Raw genomic sequence first — 20,645 nt, forward strand, 5'->3', positions numbered from 1 at the left:
GATGCATTCAATGAATCTCTAAGACTCAACCCGTTTTACCCTCTGTTCTTTGTAGTCTCATCGACCGCCTGTTTCCGTGTTCTACGCCGCCCGTTCAAGAGACATCAAGTTTGTTGCCTGAGAATTAAGGCCTGAATACCTGACCGCCCGCGATAGGACGATACCGCAAAAGGAACCGCATACTTGCGACGAAACAGACCTTAAAAAAAAACAAAAAAACTCTCCACTACAAGATGAGACGCCTGCTGAGCATGGCCCTGCTATAGTCCCCGACCCTGTCTGGATGTCTTCATTCTTCCAAAGTCTGAGCGCGGCTTTTGCCTCCTTCAACTCCTCGCCGCGTCGTCCCCGAAGTGACGATCCTCAACGGCCGCTAGACCAACACCGCCGCAGTTCGCTCTCCCAGCAGCGCGCCCATTCTCCCTCCCCACGCCGTCGTGCCCCGCCATCACCGACTGCTGGATCGTGCCGGCGTATAAAGCGAGCGAAGAACGAGTTCTCTTTGGGCTTGGACGAGGACGACGAGCACCGGTTTGATCTCAGTTTCGATTCACCGCGCGATATCGCTGCTCCGCAGGTATGTCCTAGCTTGTTTGAGCTACTTATACACCCTTTGTGCCTCGATTCGGACTCTCCTCAGTTTCAAGCTGCTGCTTCGACATTCTGGGCTCGGGGATAAATATAGATCAGTGAAGAATCGGACTTCCCGCTCGTTGTCTTCCGTCTTGATATTTTTCGTCTGTCGTCCTTTTCGATACGAAACTGATCGTACCTGCTAGACCACTCAGAGTTATGCCAACGAACTTTCCTTTACGCCTGGATCTGCACCCTCCCGTGGACAATTGCGGTCTTTGCCCACGCTCTCTGTCGTAGGCTCCAGTGCCTGGTAGATATGCCTTCGCAATACCGCCCCGCCAGCAGACCGTCGCTGATAAACCCTGCGCACAGGCTGGGCGACCATTCGCAGATGTTGAACAAGGATGAGGAAGATGAGGCTCGCCTGTTTGGTGGCGCGACTTACCGGTATGAGCCCGGAGCCCTGAGCTCTCGTCGACCTGGGTTCGTGGAAAGAGAGCAATTGCGCTAATGGGAGCTCTCTGATGGTTATAGGCCCAAAGGTGCACTCGAAATCAAACCTGGATCTATTCGGGCAATGAGGAAAAAACCGGGTGTACGTGTTACATGCGCTCTTTGGTTTAGATTGGGACTTGAAGGCTGATTTCTGCATATTCAGGCTTCCGCGGCGTTTCAGCCCACCGACAGGATATCTCATGCGCGTGAGAGTGGACCAGTCCGCTCATCAGGGAAGCCCAAGAATGATGATGCGTCCGTCAACAGGAATTATCGGCAATTGGAGGATCATGAATTCCAGGACTCGGGCCGGCCTAACAAGCGGCGACGCCAAGAGGGCCAAAGACCAACTGACCTTACGCACAACGATGCAGCTGGTTCAGTGACATCTGAGGTCTCGGCTTCTGGACATCGGTCGTCCCGACTTTCCCCAGGCTCAAACCTTTCCACATCAAACATCAGAAGCAGGGGCCGTCCTCCCTTCGTTTCCGAATATCGGGGCGTGGAAGCCATCCTCGAACGGACACCCCACCCTCACGCGAGACATCGTTTGCCATCGAATGCTAGCTCTGTGGACGAAATTTTTACCTGGGAAGCTGCTGCTCAGCGGCGCTCCTCTGGCTCTGCTGTCGGCTACGGTGACAGACATCACAAGCAAACCTCTCTTAACTCGCCCAAGTCAAAACGCGCTCCACTAGGGACTATCGAGATACTTGATCCCGCAGAGAAGCATCCTGAGGATATTCACCCCCACACTGAGAGAAAGCCCTTGACTCCGTCAAAAAAACGGCTGGTTGCTTCTGACTCTGGCGATAGCCCGGATGAACTGCAAGGTGAGGTGACGACTCGCCCGCCTCCGAAGCATCTTGCAGAGAAACATATCCAGAAACCCCGCCAAAGACCAGAAGAGCCCATTGTTCTGTCTCCTTCACGGAAACGTTCGCCGTCTGACATTGAGCCCACACCGTTCTTGCCATCTCGCAAGAAGAAAATGGTCAAGCGCGGGCAGCAGGACCCGGAATTTCGCGCTCTTTCCATTCAGTCTATTCGTTTTGGCCCTATTCATAACTCTGTTGAGGAAGGAGAAGCAGTCATCTATATGTGCCCTGATAAGATCATGCTTGGGAAAGACATCACCAGTGACAGGCAAGAAGAGGTCCTTTTCCGTCATGTGAGCGCCACTCTTCAGGCAGACAACAGCAGGAAAGTGCGTTTGCAGTTGAATCATTACCAAGGAGCCCCAGGTTCCAATGTCGACATTCAGTTCTCCCTGAGGAGCAACAAAGACGCGTTCGTGGATCAAATGAGGGAAGGCGGTGGCAAAGTCCATGATAAAGAGCCGTGAGTGTCTTTGTTGATTTATTTGGGGTGGAGAAACTAGACTAACAGTCGAAACTAGGAAATGGCTGGACGACGCTTTCTCTAGATATGATCATGAAATGCGTCAGCGTCTCAACCCCGTCAGGTCCCCTTTACAGGAAATTACCGAACCCGAGCCAGCACCGCCGACGTCCACCCCTGTCCAACACACTACTAAAGGCAAAAAGCTTTCTTCATTGTTGGAAGGCTCTGCCAGCGAGTCTGATAGACAACTCCAGGATCGAAACAAGGTTGAACATCAAGAGGGTTCCAAGTCCACGAGTACCGTCGAACCGGGGCAAGGGACAAAGGAAACGCCGAAAGCAATGGAAGTGGGAGTCGAAATTCCAGTGAAAAGGTTCAATCCGAAAGATTCTGGCGAACCCGAGACGCGACGGTCAACAAGAAACACGACGCGATGGAAAGAAAGACTGGATGACGACGCCCCTCCTGCGAACAAATCCGACCCCGCCCTGGCAAACGACCCATTCCGAAAGAACTGGAAAACCCCCTTGGTTTACCCCAAGATCGGCAAGAAGAAAGAGGAAGTCAACGTCGATGACCGTGATCGACTCCGCGAGAATGAGTTCCTGAATGACAACCTGATCGCCTTTTACATACGCTTCTTGCAAGATCACCTCGAACGTACCAACCCGGACGTCGCGAAACGGGTCTACTTTTTCAACACTTACTTCTTCGCGACGCTTACGAATAAGGGCTCTCGAGTGATCAATTATGAAGGGGTTAAAAAGTGGACGAGGTACACTGATCTCTTCAGCTACGATTATATCGTCGTTCCTATCAATCAGAATGCGCATTGGTACGTTGCTATCATTTGTAACCTACCTAGTCTGGCGCTGGGTCCTGCAAAGAGCTCGGAGGCTTCCTCTGCACCGGCCAGTGACAAGGAGTCTCCTCGTCAACCAGCAAAGGAAGTGCAAGAGATTCCCGAGTCCCCCGAACCTGAACCAGTCACTTCCTCAGCCAGAATTTCCGACGAAGAGTCAGTGAAGGAACAAAAACCGGCATCCGTGTCTCCACCGTCGGAACAGGCTCGGCAGTCTTTTGCATCTATGACTCTTGTAGAAAAGAAGAACGCGCCGGCCAAGGCAGAGCATCGGGAGAGACTCTCTTCAACGGCCAAAGAAGTAGCGGGTCATGAAGAAGCTGATGTCTCGCTTGCCGCCAGCCAGGGCCCCGTGAAACAGCCTGGCAAGGCCAAGGCAAAGTCTCAGAAGAAGAAAGGTGGACTTAAGTTGGACCCTGGCCAGACAGCCATTATCACTTTTGACTCGCTCGATGCCAACCGTTCACCCACGGTAAGGCTCCTACGCGAGTACATCTGCAAAGAGGCGGCAGAAAAGCGAAATGTGAAGATCAGCAATCCCTTATCGGAGATTAAGGGCATGCGTGCGCAGAATATTCCTTTACAGCCCAACTACTCGGACTGCGGGCTGTATCTACTGGCATACATGGAGAACTTTGTGCGCAGCCCTGATGTGTTTATCACCAAGGTTCTTCAAAGAGAGATGAATGTGGAGGTGGACTGGCCCCCGCTCGGGTCTGGGCTTCTTCGATTACGCATGCGGGATTTCCTTGATCAGTTGTATCAGGAACAGGCGAGTGATCAAAAGGAAGGGTTCATGGTGGATCGGCAGCCTATCTCGTTCTTGCTGGGACCGCCGAGGCTGTTTCAGGAGAACGTCGAGGAAGAGTCGAAGAAGACTGAGAAGGCTGAACCCATTTCATCCTCGAGGGTTGAGCAGGATGCTGGAGAAGGACGAGAGGACGAGCAGCCTTTACACGCAACAGACGATGCAAGCGATATCGAGGCTACAGACATGCCTGTCCTGGTGCCCACGACTGCAGAGTCCGCCCAAAAACCCATTAAGCGGACGCTCAAGCCAACTTCACCCGAACCTGCCCAATTTCGTTCTCCGCTCTGTGAGCGAGAAGTCCAGGAGATTCCTGACAGCCAGGAGATCGCTGCTCCTCCCGTCCCAGAACCCAAGGCCGGCCGAGCGGAGAAAAAGAAGTTAAGGCAGGCTAGATTGGAACTGGCAAGCAGCAAACGCGAGCTCCAGAGGCTCACCACCCCTGACAACACTGGTGCGCAAAGCCATCTAGAACCATCGACCCGGTTACCCAGAGTTGAGATCCAAATTCAACCACCAACAGTCCAAGTCCCGGAAACACCACCACGAAAAGAACCGAAGCGTGTACGGCAAAGCCCGCGAGGCTTGGCTCGAAAGGATTGACCAAGTCCAATCCTATCTTTTTCCCCTTTACTCTCAAATAGTTTCTGGTGTTATCAACTTATCAGCATTGTGGCCGGTGCGGAGTTCATTCGAAGCATAGTCGGGCTGCTCCGTGTTCGTCCCGTCATTATTCTCACGTCTTTGCTTTCTTGTTCATTCTCTGCCGTTTGATTTCGATTTAGCATGTCAAATAGTTTCTTACTGTGGGATAGAGGCGTCAAACGAGTCTAGAAGACTTCACATTGATCTGAATGCATGAGATATAACCGCATCTGCTGCAGCACTGACTCTCCCACTCTACCTATTATTTCTTGAACACAACAATTGCTCACTCGGGCACTTCTATAGCTATGTACAAGGTGTCTCCATCATTCCGTCCTACCACTCACTCTCCCTCGCCTTAACCCACCACGCCAACTTATCCCGTCGAAACGTCTCAAAATCCCACTCCATCTCCTCTAGTCTGTCCTTCCCTGCAACCCACACATAAGTAGCAGCAACCACCTCTTCCCCCTCGTCAGCGACATTCGACCCAGTTGCAACAAGCATATCCCTTAGCTGCATTTCCGAAGTAACGTCCCCCTCCACAGCCCCCTCTTGCGATTGCGCACGCAGCGCACCCACGTTAACCGTTTCCTTGACATATTCGCTGCCCTCGTACTTGTCCAATCGATGTATATCCCCATCCGTGAGACCGTATACAAGGACACCCAGCACTGCTGTTTCTGGCGCTGATCCTGGGGGCTTTCCTCGGACTTGGAGTCAGACTCGGGCTCGTTTTCGGCCACGATGCCTGGATAGTCTGCGCCCCGCACTCGATGGCGGCGATAGCCGTGGAGTAGGGCGGGCTGGAAGCGGATGAGTGCTTTTTGCCAGGGTTCTGGATCGGGACTGCCGTGGATTACACGGTGGAGCATTTGTGGTGCCATTAAGGTTCCTGGAAGTACTGTTAGTTTGTCTGGATGGTGATAGGGGGCGTAGTAACGAAGTCTACTGTAGCGTGATAGCATGACGGGGGGTCAAATACCGTAGCAGAAGAGGATGTGGTCGCCCATGGTGAAATGGTGCTCAGCAGTGCAGCTTGTAAGATAACTGGAGGAACTGTAGCTAGTATTCAACGAATTGAGAATGAGTGTGAAATCGAATTCGAATATTCAAAGTGGAAGAGAGTCGAGATCATTCCGAGGTCAACAGTCAACCCGCGACTAAACTCGGAAAGTATACAACGCCCGCTTATCGCCAGCCGCCGATAAGCCCCAAACACGCCCAGCTGGCTTCATCTCCACCCTTGTTCTTGTTCTTGTTCATCCACATCGGCGGACCCTGTGTGGACTACATCGACACTCCCCGGCCGCAATGCATTCTTGCCTTAATCGTTTGCAAGCCGTCTTCGGCTTCTTCACCACCGTCGCTCTGGTGGTGGCCGGGTTCGCCGCGCTCTCTGTCCTCCTGTTCCCGACAGACACGACGACAGCTTCGGTGCAGCTAAAGAATGTCCAGGTGTGAGTCTCTCCAACCAACAATTACATAGCTTTCTCCTCCGCAGCATACACATGTATTCTACAATTTCATGAACACCACTGGGATAGGACAATCAGCAAAAAGCAAAGCTAATTCCTTTCTCGAAAAAAACAGCACCAAAGGCCGACCACACTACTACTCGACCAAACGCGAAGAATACGCTCAAATCCGCTTCGACCTCGACGCAGACCTCTCCCCACTCTTCAACTGGAACACAAAACAACTCTTCGTCTACGTCTACGCCACCTACTCCTCCTCCGACAATGCCAACACGCAAACCCGCGCCTCCGAAGCTATAATCTGGGACTCGATCATCCCCGCCTCGCCATCCCCGTATTCCTGGGAGGCTCTCAAGGAAAAAGCCACCGCCTTGCTCCCCGCCTCGCTCACCTCTTCTTCGTCTGCGAAGTCTGCCGGAAAGCGCGGCGCAAAGCGCAATTCCAAGACTAGCGCTAGCTCGAAGAAGAAGAAGGCCGCTGCTGAACCTGCTTCCCCGGGTGTGTTGCGTCTGCGGGGCCAGAAGGCCAAGTATCAGATTAGTGATATTACGGGGCAATTGGCGGAGCGGCAGAATGTGACGTTGTCTGTGGGTTGGAATGTGCAGCCGTGGGTTGGGGCGTTGTGGTGGGCACCCGGGACCGGGGCGGTTCCCAGGACGGAAGGGCAGATTGTGAGCAGTGATGGGTTCGATTTCCCGGCTTTGAAGGGGAAGAAGGTTGAGGGGCAGACGGGGCAGACGGGGCAGGCGAGTGCGCAGTGAGATGTGGAATATGTGTATTGTATGTCGCATATTTTGGACTTCGGATTTGGGAAATGGATTTTTCTAAGGTATATGAATACAAAACCGTGGGTTGGTTCCTGGTTTACTTGACGGGCTTTTTGCTTTCATGGATTGAAATGTTGAATGTGGTTCATTCAACTATAGGCTGGTATTCGCTATTGGGGAAATCGAGGAACTCAACGAGGTATAGAACGGTGGTTGAGACAAAGGTACTCAGGGTACAATAACCTGCACATCTAAACGAGCAGAACAGCAGGTTAAGTCCACAGGGAGTAACCAAACGCTTCAGATCCAAAAGGACAGAAACAAGTAGACACATTGCATCGCTCAAAAACTGTCTTCAGAACGAGCCGGTCAGACTGTGCCGTAGTTGCGGGCGTTGGAGTGACCACCGCTCTGAATGCGATCCGAGTACACGCCCGGCGCAGGTCGCTGGGTCGCGCGAGTCAAAGGATCCCGATTGCGTCGGTCGTAATATATATATTCCAAGTAGAAGGCATGAATGTGCCCGGGAAAGTACCTATGAAAGACAGAATTAGCTCAAAGTCTAAAAAGAAGATTGTAGGTAGTAGAGCCAAAGGAGTTTGTGGGTGGACCCAAGCCACGGCTAAATTGTAGACTCACCCGAGGATGGTTAGGAGGACGTTGATCCAGAAATCAACGCCACAGCCGGAAATGAGGAAGACTCCGAGCGGAGGAACTTGGAGGCAAGGTTAGCCAGCCAATACTTTGGTGTTGGGCTGGGTAGGGTACTTGGCGCGTAGGCAGCAGAGAATTAACTCCCTTGTCCCATCCGCAGCCAAGCTGTGCAGGAGAAACTGGGAATCGCGTCGACAAAAAGCAATCGCTATGGAGCAGCATAGTACTTACTGAAGAGAGTGATGATAATCAAACATAGCGTCGAACAGGTACCCGCCATGATGAAGTCGAGGATAGAAGGTTTGTAAGGTTAGGTGGGTGGTAGTCGCAGTTAAGTTGAGTCTGGTTTGGGGGCGTGTTTAAAATCGGCAGTGGCTAGAAAACTGAGGAGGAAAATGGTGAAAAGGAGAAGAAAGATATAAATAGGGATGTTTTCGTCGTTGGAGGAATCGAGGCGTTTGATGATCGAATGATCGGCGAAGACGTCAGAGGTGGTGCCAGGCTCCTGCGCCCTGTTGGTGGTAAAGCGGGGGATAAAACGGATCCACATAATGAGCTTGGCAATCAAATGCAAGTCGGGTAACCGATTTAGTCTCGCCTCAGTAGTACTTGTCGTAGTACTAGCTCAGGACATTTAGTAGTAAGTGCAAAAGTCCTTGTCCAGTACTTTCGTAGGGCTGAGGAGCTCATCGCGGGGGCTGCCCGCCGATTGGCTGGTTGATCTGGTTTGACCCACTGACGTCATATTCGCTCTCTGACCAAGTCCACTGTAGACTGGGCAGGGCAGAAGATACTATACTTGTTGGAGGTCACACAAGGTAAATGGTTCAATTCCCTTGCAAGCCTCATGAAAGTACCCGAAATACCCGAAACTAGGGGAACACAACAGGCGAACGACAAAAACTAGGACCTGACTAGAGAGAAACACCCCTCACAGCGCGTCAATGGCCGCCCGCGTCGTCACCTGCTCGTTCTTGTTCCCCAGTTTCGAGATCTGCAAAAAGGCGTCGACCCCATACCCTTCAAGACTGTGCAGCTCCAGACTGCCTGCCCAGTACTCGGCATACACCCGACTCATGGGGAGTCCCATGCCCAGCCGTAGATTCGGTGGTCGCGAGGTCAGCGAGTCGAGCGACCCTTCATACCAGGCCTCACGATCATACTTGCGTTCCGACACTTTCAGCTCCTGCATGGTTGCCGCCATCGCGGGGACTTGACCCAGATTCTCCAGCCGACTCTGCGTACGCGGTCCCTTGCTGAAAGACCACAGATACGGGAGGATCTCCCGCGGGATGCCGCCGCCCTGATCGGAGATGCGCATGATCACGTGCTGCGGCGTTTCGCAGATCAGCACTTCGATGGGCGGCGGGGGCTGCGGTGAGTCGTGGTATTTCTCGACCACGGCCTGCACCGAGTTGCGCAGCAGCTCCCCGACAATGTACTCCAGATGACTCAGGATGTACGGGAAGGTGGCATCCAGATGACCCTGGACGTTGATCTCGGGGAGCTGCGCGGTTTTCAAGGTTTGTCGCATAAGATCCTGCGCAACTCGTCCGCAGCGCTCTACGACCTGTTTGGCCTTGCATTTGAGGAAGACTTCGCCGACAAAGTCTGCGTTCATGTCCATTCGTTCATGAGAGTCTGGGAAATGCCATGGCGAGTTGAAGGTCTCCGTGAGGGCGAGGTGTTGCTCTGCGATTACCCGCCGAGAGATTCTCTATGAAAGGTTAGTTGCACAGCCTAGGTATGTGGATGTTCGGGTTATGAAACATACCGCTCGCAGAAGGGTGTTCATAAACTTGTCCATCTCGTTGGGCGGCACGAGATCACGACACTCCAGGACTCCCATTGCCAGGTTGGGGATCACCACCAGGTGCTCTCTCAGCATCTCTCGAAGGACATCACAGAATCGATCATTGTCGTCAAGACTACAGATCTCGGGGATCACACGGAATCGTTCAAATGCCTTATAATATAGCTCATAGACGAGGGACAAGTGTGGATTGGCGACGACCACGTAGGGCAGCTGCTGGATATCCCGCAGACGGTGTGCAAGACTGTATCAATGACCAATGTCAGCTCTTTGATAGTCCTCATATTGTTCCAGGTCCCATCCCATCGCATCACTGGACATACCGAGTCGGTAGCTCGGTCCGCACATAGTTCGCCGAGCTAATAAGTCGAGGTTCCGTCAAGGTACGACCGAAAAAGTCAACTGGCGCAGACTAATAGGGCGAGCTTGACGTTCCACCCATCTATATCACAAAAGTGGGCGAGTTAGTCTGAAAAATCCGCACCAGGAAAGCTTGTGAATCATACTCATCCAAAGCGGAGACGGGCCGCCACGGCGGCGGTTGCTGCTGCTGCACGCTCGAGTAGAAGCGAGGGTTGGGAGCACGCCGGAAGCTATTCCAGCATCTGGCGGGACGACTCGACCGCATTGTACTCCATGCAGTCCCAGTCAGTCTGGGGGGAGCCAAGGAGCCATGCGATGGGCGATCGGAAATGAGGAGAACGAGCTGCTTTGGACATGTGCCCGCTTCGGAGGGCGGTGAGGCATGTGACATGGAGAATGCATTCCTTGGGCCGAGTTGGAGATATACTCCAGGACTGGGCTTCAACTATGTGATTCGGTATTAAGAAGTGGTTATTACAATTGAATGGGCTTGGTTAGTAAGATCTATACAATTCTCGATTTTTGGTTCGTCTAGTGCTGGGCTAAGCTGACCGTTGATGATCCGGGTAGCGTAGTGGCTGCTGCTAGGGTCTGAAGATATACCAGATCAGATAAAATACATTATAATATAGTATTGAATTGTAGATATTGAGATAGATATTTTTACACCTTCCTAATATACACGAATAGTTCAGAATTAATATAGTCGTCGTGGTCTGCTGTGCCCACCTGCGGCACCCGAGCGACCATCCTGTCTGGAGTCGCAAGTATGTGCTGCAGATCGATCACCACACCAGCTTTCACAGCCAACTCTCTCATATCCTTGACCCGCGACACAACTTTCCTTGTACAAACACCTCCTGTGACTTCAATATCTTATCATTATTCTCACATCATCATCTCTCCCTTTCTAATCTCTCTTTCTCTCTTTTTCCCCTTCCTCTCTGACCCGTCATTGCCAGAAGGGACACTTCAGTAATCACTGCCGAGTCTCCACGGGCTCCGCCACCGCTAGCTTTCGGACCCTCTCTCATTCTGCTGGTTCAGAAGAATTCCTCCCGGCAACACGACGACTCCGCTTCTTTCACACTCGTCACTTTTGCCCTTCCCATTAACCCTCTCGCCCCCCTCATTCCAACAGGCGCCTTCCGGCTGGACGGGAAGGCCCCTTTCGCCATGGAAAACGTGAGTTGCCGTGGCCCTTCTTGCCCGGGCCGACCGTGCCCCTCGCGTGTGTCGTCATTGCAGATCTAACCGTGCTTTTCAACCCCCCAGCTCGCGGAGAACGAGATGCTTGTCGACGAGTATGAGCAATATCCCAATGAGAAGACTGATGTCGTCGTCGTCTCCCGCTCGGGCTCCGACGAGCCCGAGCCTGCGCCGTCCGCCGCTGACCGTACGTTTCTTTCATGCCTTCTTTCCATGTCCACATTTCTCTCTGTCTCTGCCTATCTGGCTGCCCTCAGCGGCCGGCTTCGAGTGAGAACAAAGCTGGCGTGAGAAACCGAGAAAGAAACAATTTCACACGACCGGAAGAAGCTTTATGATCGCTGCCCTGGGAGAGTTGTGGACAAATTATATTCTATGTTTTGTGGAGATGACTGACCTAGGTCTGCAATCTTGTCTTAGATGCGGCCATGATGGCACGAATCCTCCCCAAGAACCCCGACCTCGAGACCCTAGAAGAGGTGCACAACACATGGCACATCGAGAATTGGAGGAAGATGGATAGAAAGTCTCACGGCCCAATCTTCAACTGCGGCGGGTCGCCTTGGTGGGTAGCAGTTTTGTCCTTGGATCTTTTCAGAAGAAGAATGAGAGGAAACAAAAAAAGGACAAATTTCTGATACGATCATAGGCGCATTCTATTCTTCCCCTACGGAAATAACTCGGAGCACGCCTCGCTCTACCTTGAGCATGGAAGGGAAAGCGATATACCGGAGAACTGGTATGCCTGCGTACAATTCGCATTGGTATTGTCGAATGTGAAGGATCCTTCAATCTACCACACTCATGGTAATGATACATTATTCCCTGGTGCATTGAGCCGAATACCGAGACTGACCACTAAATCTAGTTGCAACCCATCGCTTCACTGCTGACGAGGGCGACTGGGGGTTCACTCGATTCTACGATCTCCGGAGCCTGTTCAATGATGCGTGGGAAGGCAAGAACGTTCCTCTCGTTCAGGATGACGAGGCCAACATTACCGCCTATGTCCGCGTGGTCAAGGATCCTACTGGTGTCCTCTGGCATAGCTTCCGGGAGTCAGTCCTGCACGAAACCAGTTCAAAGAAACTTGTAGAGCTAACAGTGCCTCCAGCTACGACTCCAAGAAAGAGACCGGCATGGTGGGCCTTCGCAACCAGGGTGCTACTTGCTACCTTAACTCCCTCCTGCAATCTCTATACTTCACCAATGCTTTCCGCAAGGTATGCTTCTAGTGTATTCATCTTTCTTGTCCTGTCATATCTGATTATCTTCCTTTAAGGCCGTATATGATATCCCCACCGAGGAGGATGCTTCTCGCCAGAACAGTGCTTGGACACTCCAGAGACTGTTTCTCAATCTACAGACCATGGAAAAGGCAGTGTCGACAACCGAGCTGACAACCTCCTTTGGTTGGGACACGAGACAGGCGTTCGAGCAGCAAGATGTTCAAGAGCTGTCGCGGAAGCTTATGGAGCGCTTGGAGGAGAAGATGAAGGGCACTGTTGCTGAAAAGGCTCTGCCCGAATTGTTCGTCGGGAAGACCAAAACTTATATCTCCTGCATTAATGTCGATTACGAGTCTTCTCGTATCGAAGATTTCTGGGACATTCAGTTGAATGTCCGGGGGAACAAGACCCTAGAAGACAGTTTCCGGGATTACATCCAGGTTGAGACGCTTGAGGGTGAGAACAAATACGACGCGGGCCCTCCATACGGTCTTCAGGATGCCAAGAAAGGTGTTATCTTTGAGAGCTTCCCGCCAGTCCTGCATCTTCACTTGAAACGATTTGAATACGACCTTAATGCCCTGACGATGATGAAGGTCAACGACCGCCATGTCTTCCCGATGGAGTTTGATGCTGCCCCTTATCTCTCCGCTAACGCTGATATGTCAGAGTCCTGGGTGTATGAGCTGCATGGTGTGCTTGTCCACAGCGGTAGCCTGGATGCTGGCCACTACTATGCATTCTTGAAGCCTACCAAGGATGGATACTGGTACCGCTTTGATGATGACAAGGTCAACCGTGCCACCGAGAAGGAGGTTCTGGAGGAAAACTATGGAGGAGAGTACGAATTCGCCAACGGGACTACTGGTGTTCGTCAGCCATACACGCAAAAGTACTCAACCAAGCGCTCCATGAATGCCTACATGTTGGTTTACATTCGGAAGACTCGATCGGATGACGTTCTTCTTCCCATCACCAAGGACGATGTCCCCTCTCACATTGGTAAGACCGAATGATCTTCAAGATTCCGACCTGGGTGGCTAACTTTTTACTTTAGAAAAGCGCCTCGCCGCAGACCGGGCGGAGATGTTGCAGAAGCAGAAGGAGAGAGAGGAGGCCCCTCTGTACATGAATGTTGGTGTTCTGACCGAGGAGACATACCGGAATCACCACGGCTTTGATATGACTGGCGGGGATCTTCCAGCCGAAGACCCTGCTCTTCCAGTTCAGTACCGTGTTCGCCGTTCTAAGAAAGTGGGTGAGTTTGCAGAGGAGATCGCCGAAGAGTACGGTCTCAATATAAACTCTTTCCGATTCTGGAGTATGGTCACCCGCCAAAACAAGTCGAGCCGACCTGACCTGCCCATCACCGACTATGAGATGACGCTTGAGGAGCTTAGCAAGCAAACTACCACCTCCAAAGGTAACCCTTTCCGACTTTGGATGGAGGTCTCGCCTGTAGGCTCTGATGTTCAACCTCAAGAATGGTCTGACAATGACTTCGTCTTGGTCTTCCTGAAGAACTTCGACGTTACCACGCAAACCTTGTCTGGTGTTGGCTCCGTCTATATGCGCAAGAACCAGAAGGTGCAAGACTTGGCTCCCATCATTCTTTCAAAAATGAATTGGCCTACTGGCACGGACTTTATGTTGTTCGAGGAGGTCAAGTTCGATATGATCGACCCGGTGAAACCCAAACAGACCATTCTGCAGGCGGAGCTTGGGAGCGGTGATATCATCACTTTCCAGCGGATTGTGACAGACTCGGAGATTCCGTCGACGGCGCTTTACACCGATGCCAGACAATATTACGATCACCTCCTCAACCGCATCAGTGTCACCTTTGCGCCTATCAAGGCGGGTGATGGTGACGAGTACACACTGGCGCTTAGCGGCAAGATGACCTACGATCAGTGGTCCAAGAAGGTGGCCGAACATCTGAATGTGGAGCCCACCCACCTCCGATTTGCTCCTGTCATGGCCAGCACCGGCAAGGCCAAGGCTTTCCTAAAGCGGACCACCACACATACCCTGGCTCAGATTCTCACTGGCCAATACGGTGCGTATGGGTATACCATGCACCGGCCTGATGCTTTGTATTACGAGGTTTTGGAAATGAGTTTGAGTGACTACGAGAGCAAGAAGTCTTTCAAGGTGACCTTGCTGCCAGAAGGCATCACGAAAGAGGTAAGTCGTCCTTTTGTGCACGGACTTTTATGATTTCACTCACTGACAGCCTTATAGGAAGTGGTAGAGGTCCTGGTGTCTCGTAATGGAACCGTCGCCGAGCTTCTGAGTGCCTTGCAAAAGAAGGCCAGTCTCGATGACCAGGTCATCTCAGAGATAAGGCTCTTCGAGGCACACAGCGGCAAGCTTTATAAGGAACTCAAGGAAGACACTAATGTATCTGCTATCAACGAGTACTCCACGCTCTATGCTGCGAGGGCACCAGCCGAGGAGCTCAACATGGAGGGCGAGGACCGATTGGTTAGCGCCTTCAACTTTGACAGGGAGCCTAATCGTACCCATGGAGTGCCGTTCAAGTTTGTTGTGAAGCCGGTGAGTGCTACTTGGGGGAAGTCTTGGGTGCTTGGCGACGAGATAACTGACGATTCCGCAGGGTGAGGTTTTCAAGGAGACCAAGGAACGTCTGTCCAAGCGGACGGGCATCAAGGGCAAGCCATTTGAGAAGATCAAGTTTGCCGTCGTCCCCCGTGCTTCCTTCTCCAACCCCAAGTATCTTGAAGATGGTAAGGCCCGTCCGGAACTCGTTTAGAAGTCATCGCAAATGCAGCCGCTGACCATAACCCTAGATGATATTCTCTCTGATGTGATCGGCCCCGATGACTACCTGGGCCTTGATCATCCCGGTAAGAGCCGTGGATTCTGGGGCAAGAGCGAGAGCTTCTTCATTCGATAAAGTGATTTCCCGGGGCGCTGTGGGGTTTTGCGGGCGGGCTCGATGCTGCGATCTGGTACATGAGCAGTTGACAGCTTGATGCGATGATCATGTTTTTCTTTTCCTCTTCTTTTCTCCCTATCTCAAATACTTTGCCTTTATTTTTATTCTTCTCTTATTTCTTGCGAGACTGCGTATTTTCAATAGTTCCATAGTAGGAGTAGAGAGAGTGAGGCTATACACATGAACTGAGCATGAATCTCAATCAATTGAGTTTGTGAGGCTGCCAAGATTGTTTGGGTGCAAACGGAACAAACACCGACCCTCCAAGCTGGCCAGAACTCCTGACACGCGATCCACGAGACCCTTGCGATCTTCCCCGTCAACCATCAATATCCCCTCTTCCAGGCACAATGCGGTTCGCTCTTTTCGCCGGCCTGGCCTCCTTGGTCTACTCCGTCAGTGCTACGGCTCTGACTTACCGGCTTGAGGCCAACGAGAAGGCATGCTTCTACACCAATGTTGAGCAGGCCAATGCCAAGGTGGCATTCTACTTTGCGGTTAGTATACCTTTTCCGATTGTATCTTTCCTCATGGCTTGGATATTTGTCCATGCTGCATAATTAGTTTCATCAGCGGTAACTGACATTGTGTGTGCGTGTAGGTCCAATCCGGTGGTTCCTTCGATGTTGACTACTCCGTCACCGCACCAGGCGGCAAGGTCGTGTTGGATGGTACAAAGGAACGTCAGGGCGACTTTGTTTTCACGGCGCAGAGCATTGGCGAGTACTCGTTCTGCTTCAACAATGAGATGTCCACGTTTGCCGAGAAGATGGTCGATTTCGAGATTGCCGTACGTTGTTTACACTCCGCAAATGCCCACCCGAGCATCACTATAAAACCTACACCTCTCAATTCCATCCTTGTCATACCAAAATGGCTTGGGATTATGCTAATATCCATATTTTCAGGTCGAAAATGAGCAGCGCGCCCAACTCCCCTCCCGCCAGGGTGCCAGCCCCGAACAAACCACCAACCTCGAGGAATCCATCTACAAGCTATCCGCGCAGCTATCCACCATCTCCCGTAACCAGAAGTACTTCCGCACTCGCGAGAACCGCAACTTCAGCACTGTGCGCAGCACCGAGCGCCGCATTTTCAATTTCAGTGTAATCGAGAGCTTGATGATGGTGTCCATGGCTGCTCTGCAGGTCTTTGTGGTGCGCTTCTTCTTCCAGGGCGCGCGGAAGGGTAGGTTTATCCCTTTTGCATTGCGTGGACTTGCGGATTTGGGGCGATGGCTCCGGCTCCAGTACAACGCATTTGCTTTTTCTTTTCTTGATTGATTGGGATGGGATATGAGACTAACGTTTCTGCTAGGTTACGTGTGATGAGAATGAAGTCGATAATATGATGCATTTTACTTTTCTCTTTTGGAGCAAAATCCCCCCGGCGTGTCGTTTGTTCTAGTGTATCCACCTCTCATGCTATAATAGGTTACCTACTAGAATCATCTACCTTTCAATTGAACCGAAAACAGGTTTTTTGCAACGCATGACATTGATCTTCGCTCCCATCTCCCTGATACTCCTTGTGGCACCAGTCTTGTGTTGTCGACTCGAGCTGGCGTATGTAGGTTGTGCCGTGTCGTGCTAGAATGAGAAGGGAATGCTAGACGCGTAGCCTCCATGCCCGTGACATCGAATTGAAGGATGGCTTACCCACTTCCTGGATCCGAGTCCTTGTGGCCCAGATGGTGGCGATCGATGTCTAGGGAGGAAAGTACCTCATTCAGATGTTGCTACGGCCCGAATTCTAAAAGCCAGATCTGCGGATTATCCGCCGTCGAACTTTCATCCCTGAGTCGGTATCATCTCGGAAGCATTACTCGGTCTCACTGAAAAGCGGAGAGTCCCATCGACTCGACTCCTCGATTATGGTGCGCGTTTCGGTCATAGGTCACCGACAGGTCCCGACAATAGGCAGGAAGCAGGGATAGGGCCGTTGGTTCGGTACGTAGATTGGGCTTTGAAAGTGTGTTTCGAATCTGTTTGAGCTGGCGTCCAACGGTTGCTCATCAAGGCAGGTGGAAATCTGTTCAAGTCATCATGGTAGTAGGTCCAGACCAGACGGCTATACACAGCCTAGCCCCTGGCGAGGGTCATACCTGTTTTCCATAGGCAAATCCGACGCCGTGGCCATCATCATGGCGATATCGGCATCGATGTACATAGCGAGGTATGAGCAAGTCAATAGGTTACACAAGGAAGCTAGCTCTGGACCAGTATAAAAGGAAGATAATAAGGAATTAAGTTAAATACAGAAGAGAAATTAGTTATATTATATATACAATCTCCTACTTCGTTGTCTATATATCTTCTAACTAGATTATGAAGGGGTTTTTATATTAGATTATAAGATAGATAGATTAGATGAAAACGGAGATTTTTATCTACTATCTTCTTATCAATATTCATGTGATAATCTCGTGACCTAGAATAGATTTCCATTACAATAGCCTATTAGTTAGGTAGCTAGATCTAGGTATTGGATGAAAATATTAAAATAAGCCGATCAAAAAATATTAATATTTCGGGTACTTAGGGGGCGGGGCAAGAAAATCATGTACCCCCCCGGCCCAAGACTTTCTTAACTATGAGTCCCCCCACCGTTAGGCCGGAATACCTTTAGGAATCAGTGCGAATTAGTGGCATGGTAGGTGGTTGAATTTAGGTAGGGTGGCTGGAAGACGGGACTTTGGGTTAGGTGGCCAGGACGGCCGGGTGGCCAGATCAGCCGGGAATTACGTAAATGCCATTTAACAAAGGTACAAGACTTAAGAAGAAGAAGAAGGAAAAAAAAAGAAACAAAGGCAGACAGAGAAAAGAGACACTCAAATACACTTAAATACAGAGCTGCATGCAAACTCTCCCAATTTCCTGGACAAACAAGCAGATGGACACTTAAGGCCAGAATGCAGACATGAAGTAATAAGCAGTCCCGAGACGTCACAATTGTCCTTCTTGATTCCTACTTGACGTCTAGGAAGAATGTCTTCATTGCCCTAGGCTCAACCTGGGCTGTGAATCTGCCATCCTTGAATGTGAACTCATTATCCACTGTAACGTTATGCTCATTATCTGTCAAGTACGCGACCGCATGCGAGACCTTCGAGCCGGACAGTTGCACGTCCAGTGTATATGTATAGTGCGCTGCATTGACAACAGGGATGGCAATGGTACCATTAGTGTTCATCCAAGCAGTGATATACAGGTCCTCGACGTTTGTCTCAGCATCGATGCGCACCGCGCCAGGGCGTGCAAAGCGGAAATAACCAGAGAAGGCCCAGAGTCGGGCAGCGACTTGGTACGAGTCGCCGTTCACATTGACAAGGGCACCATCGCCGCCACTCCAGGAACACCACCAGTGGGACCAGCCGGCGACGTTGTTGCGGAACGCGTTGTGCATGTAGATGGCCCATTGCAAGCCTTCGAAGTTGTTACCAGAGACGTCCCACGTCGGAGTCCAAGTTGAGCCTCCGTCACTCCATTCCGTCTCGATGGTGGGTTGGTTGTGCAGGAGATCTTCAAAAGACTCCTTGATGTCGGACTGGTAGTTGTGGTAGGTGTTTATATCGAACAGATTGAGCCCACCTAGGCGACCGAGTTCGTACAGGAGATCGCGCTGCTGACGGGCACCAGTAGAGTCACAGCAGGACACGGCAAGGTGAGGAAACGCCTTCTTTACCATAGGGTAGAGGACAGAGAGGAAGTCGTAGGCTTGGTAACCATCGGACAGCATGGCAGAGTAAGTGAAAGGGTTGAAGTCAGGCCTGCAAAATCATGAGCTTCTTCGGCACAATTTTTCAAAGGAGTGTACTACACATACTCGTTGTATGCGCCTAGCATAGACACCTTGACACCACGCTGCTCGTAAAGCTTGACATACTCGATTAAGTAGTTCGCATACGCCTCACGCCAGTCTTCGGTGCAATTGGAACCTCGAACACCGCAAATGTACCCTCCGCCGGCCTCTTGACCAGTAGTCTTGAAACAGCCGGGGGCAGACCAGGCGTCCGCATACAGGAAAAGGTCTGGGTTGTATTTAAGTGCATTTTGAGCTAGAGTCAATTGGCAACTATCGTTGCTGGAGGTGGGAAAGGAGTAGTTGAAGGGCCCAGCAGGGGTCGCAGGGCACTCAGGAAGGATGGTGGTTCCAGCGGAGGATCCGATTAGGTTACGAAGGATAGAGAGAGCACCAAGATTCTCATCGAAAAGCGTCTTGACCACCATCTCTTGGTCGGCCGTCGAGAGGGAGTTGGTCTGGCAGGCAGCACCAAAAGCACCAGAGCATCCTCCACCAATCATCGTCTGGTACCGCTTGGCTGTGTTGACAGTGAGGGTCGTATGAAAAGAAAGAGGCTTCGCAGAGACGGACTGGCTTGCCTGGACCAATCCTGCGGTGGCTGCACCAGCGAACATCAGAGAGTACTTCATCTTGAATATTTGTCCTGCAAGTAGCCGAAGGCCTGAAGCCCGAGTGAATGGCCTGAGATCTAGGCAAGTCACCTCGAACTATTTATACCTCTCTATAGCAAGGTGAGCGACTCCCAGTCCCCGCTACTACGGATGAATTGAACAAACCAAAATGTTGGTCTGAGCGGAAAGTAAAGCGGCAAACAGCCGTGAGTACGGACGAATATGTCCTATATGGAGAGTAGATCAAGCTATGCAAGTACCAATTGAAGAAGCTCAACAGTGTTTCCTATTATTTCATTTACCCGAGCTTTTAACTCCGGCGCTTCTCAGGGACCGCCCTAAAGCTTAGTACAGTGCCATCGTCAAATCAGAGGACTCCGTTTCAGTGGGGCTTTGCTTACCAGTGCCATGTGTCTACCTTGTAATTGGTCCTTTGTAGAATGATACCCACAGTACGCTACAGAGTACAGTACATACTAATCACATACGTGGGTATGGAAAACCTGAAAACTCACCACCTTATTTCAGTTCTTCATAAAGTACTAAGTACATCCAGAATCATATTAAATGGTAGATTACTCCTGCTATCTCTTCTTGGAAAATAGATTTTTAGTCAATGTTGTTTTTGTAATTTGGTTTTAAACGCTATTAACCTTGTCATCCGATTGTCCCCCTGGGCTACTAGAAAGTACCGCAACGCTACCAAGCCGTTTCCGCCGATGAAATTAGGCTATTCCCAAAACGTGGTTAGCACGTGACATAAGCGTGATTACTGGCCAATCAAAGGGCGATTTGTCCAATCTTACTAAGACACCTGTGGTATTCTCTGCCAGCCAGTGCGGGGAACTCGGTTGAACAAGATTTAGCTAACTATTTCCCGCCGATTCAGTTGTCATTTATCAGGGCCGATCACAATTAAATCAGTGCAGCAAATCCCGTTTAGCCAGGAGTCAGCGAGAAGCTCCAGGCTCAAGGCACAGTATCTGGCGAATGACAAACCAAAGGGTGAAGATCAGGGGAATTTT

At 51.1% G+C, this 20,645-nt stretch overlaps 8 protein-coding genes across 8 annotated transcripts; 4 read left to right on the plus strand and 4 right to left on the minus strand.

Moving 5' to 3' along the window:
• Positions 1–283: 283 nt before the first annotated feature.
• N7458_003018 (uncharacterized protein) lies at positions 284–4,688 on the plus strand (the record flags this gene model as incomplete). The annotated part of the gene is made up of 5 exons (XM_056906401.1): positions 284–577; positions 881–1,059; positions 1,111–1,171; positions 1,235–2,412; positions 2,471–4,688. 5 exons carry the CDS (start codon positions 284–286, stop codon positions 4,686–4,688), a joined length of 3,930 nt encoding a protein of 1,309 aa, XP_056770508.1.
• Positions 4,689–5,066: 378 nt separating this feature from the next.
• Positions 5,067–5,743, minus strand: N7458_003019 (gamma-glutamylcyclotransferase family protein; the record flags this gene model as incomplete). Its single annotated transcript, XM_056906402.1, has 3 exons — positions 5,067–5,348; positions 5,384–5,625; positions 5,716–5,743. 3 exons carry the CDS (start codon positions 5,741–5,743, stop codon positions 5,067–5,069), a joined length of 552 nt encoding a protein of 183 aa, XP_056770509.1.
• A 301-nt stretch (positions 5,744–6,044) lies between these two features.
• On the plus strand, positions 6,045–6,969 carry N7458_003020 (signal peptidase complex subunit SPC3; the record flags this gene model as incomplete). Its single annotated transcript, XM_056906403.1, has 2 exons — positions 6,045–6,190; positions 6,324–6,969. The coding sequence occupies 2 exons, from the start codon at positions 6,045–6,047 to the stop codon at positions 6,967–6,969; spliced, it is 792 nt and encodes a 263-aa protein (XP_056770510.1).
• A 375-nt stretch (positions 6,970–7,344) lies between these two features.
• N7458_003021 (YqaE/Pmp3 family membrane protein) lies at positions 7,345–7,909 on the minus strand (the record flags this gene model as incomplete). Its single annotated transcript, XM_056906404.1, has 3 exons — positions 7,345–7,510; positions 7,615–7,690; positions 7,861–7,909. 3 exons carry the CDS (start codon positions 7,907–7,909, stop codon positions 7,345–7,347), a joined length of 291 nt encoding a protein of 96 aa, XP_056770511.1.
• A 651-nt stretch (positions 7,910–8,560) lies between these two features.
• N7458_003022 (protein kinase PKP2) lies at positions 8,561–10,196 on the minus strand (the record flags this gene model as incomplete). The annotated part of the gene is made up of 4 exons (XM_056906405.1): positions 8,561–9,346; positions 9,404–9,686; positions 9,766–9,854; positions 9,927–10,196. 4 exons carry the CDS (start codon positions 10,194–10,196, stop codon positions 8,561–8,563), a joined length of 1,428 nt encoding a protein of 475 aa, XP_056770512.1.
• Positions 10,197–10,981: 785 nt separating this feature from the next.
• Positions 10,982–15,163, plus strand: N7458_003023 (ubiquitin-specific protease UBP15; the record flags this gene model as incomplete). Its single annotated transcript, XM_056906406.1, has 11 exons — positions 10,982–10,990; positions 11,081–11,201; positions 11,435–11,579; positions 11,664–11,821; positions 11,883–12,072; positions 12,120–12,237; positions 12,297–13,245; positions 13,301–14,430; positions 14,488–14,802; positions 14,864–14,993; positions 15,057–15,163. The coding sequence occupies 11 exons, from the start codon at positions 10,982–10,984 to the stop codon at positions 15,161–15,163; spliced, it is 3,372 nt and encodes a 1,123-aa protein (XP_056770513.1).
• Positions 15,164–15,555: 392 nt separating this feature from the next.
• Positions 15,556–16,533, plus strand: N7458_003024 (p24 family protein; the record flags this gene model as incomplete). The annotated part of the gene is made up of 4 exons (XM_056906407.1): positions 15,556–15,702; positions 15,807–15,995; positions 16,114–16,393; positions 16,523–16,533. The coding sequence occupies 4 exons, from the start codon at positions 15,556–15,558 to the stop codon at positions 16,531–16,533; spliced, it is 627 nt and encodes a 208-aa protein (XP_056770514.1).
• Positions 16,534–18,172: 1,639 nt separating this feature from the next.
• On the minus strand, positions 18,173–19,638 carry N7458_003025 (glycoside hydrolase; the record flags this gene model as incomplete). Its single annotated transcript, XM_056906408.1, has 2 exons — positions 18,173–18,974; positions 19,031–19,638. The coding sequence occupies 2 exons, from the start codon at positions 19,636–19,638 to the stop codon at positions 18,173–18,175; spliced, it is 1,410 nt and encodes a 469-aa protein (XP_056770515.1).
• Positions 19,639–20,645: the final 1,007 nt, after the last annotated feature.

Source organism: Penicillium daleae (assembly GCF_028827525.1).
Source record: "Penicillium daleae strain IBT 16125 chromosome Unknown utg000002l_segment0_segment0, whole genome shotgun sequence".
Classification (NCBI taxonomy): Eukaryota; Fungi; Ascomycota; class Eurotiomycetes; order Eurotiales; family Aspergillaceae; genus Penicillium; species Penicillium daleae.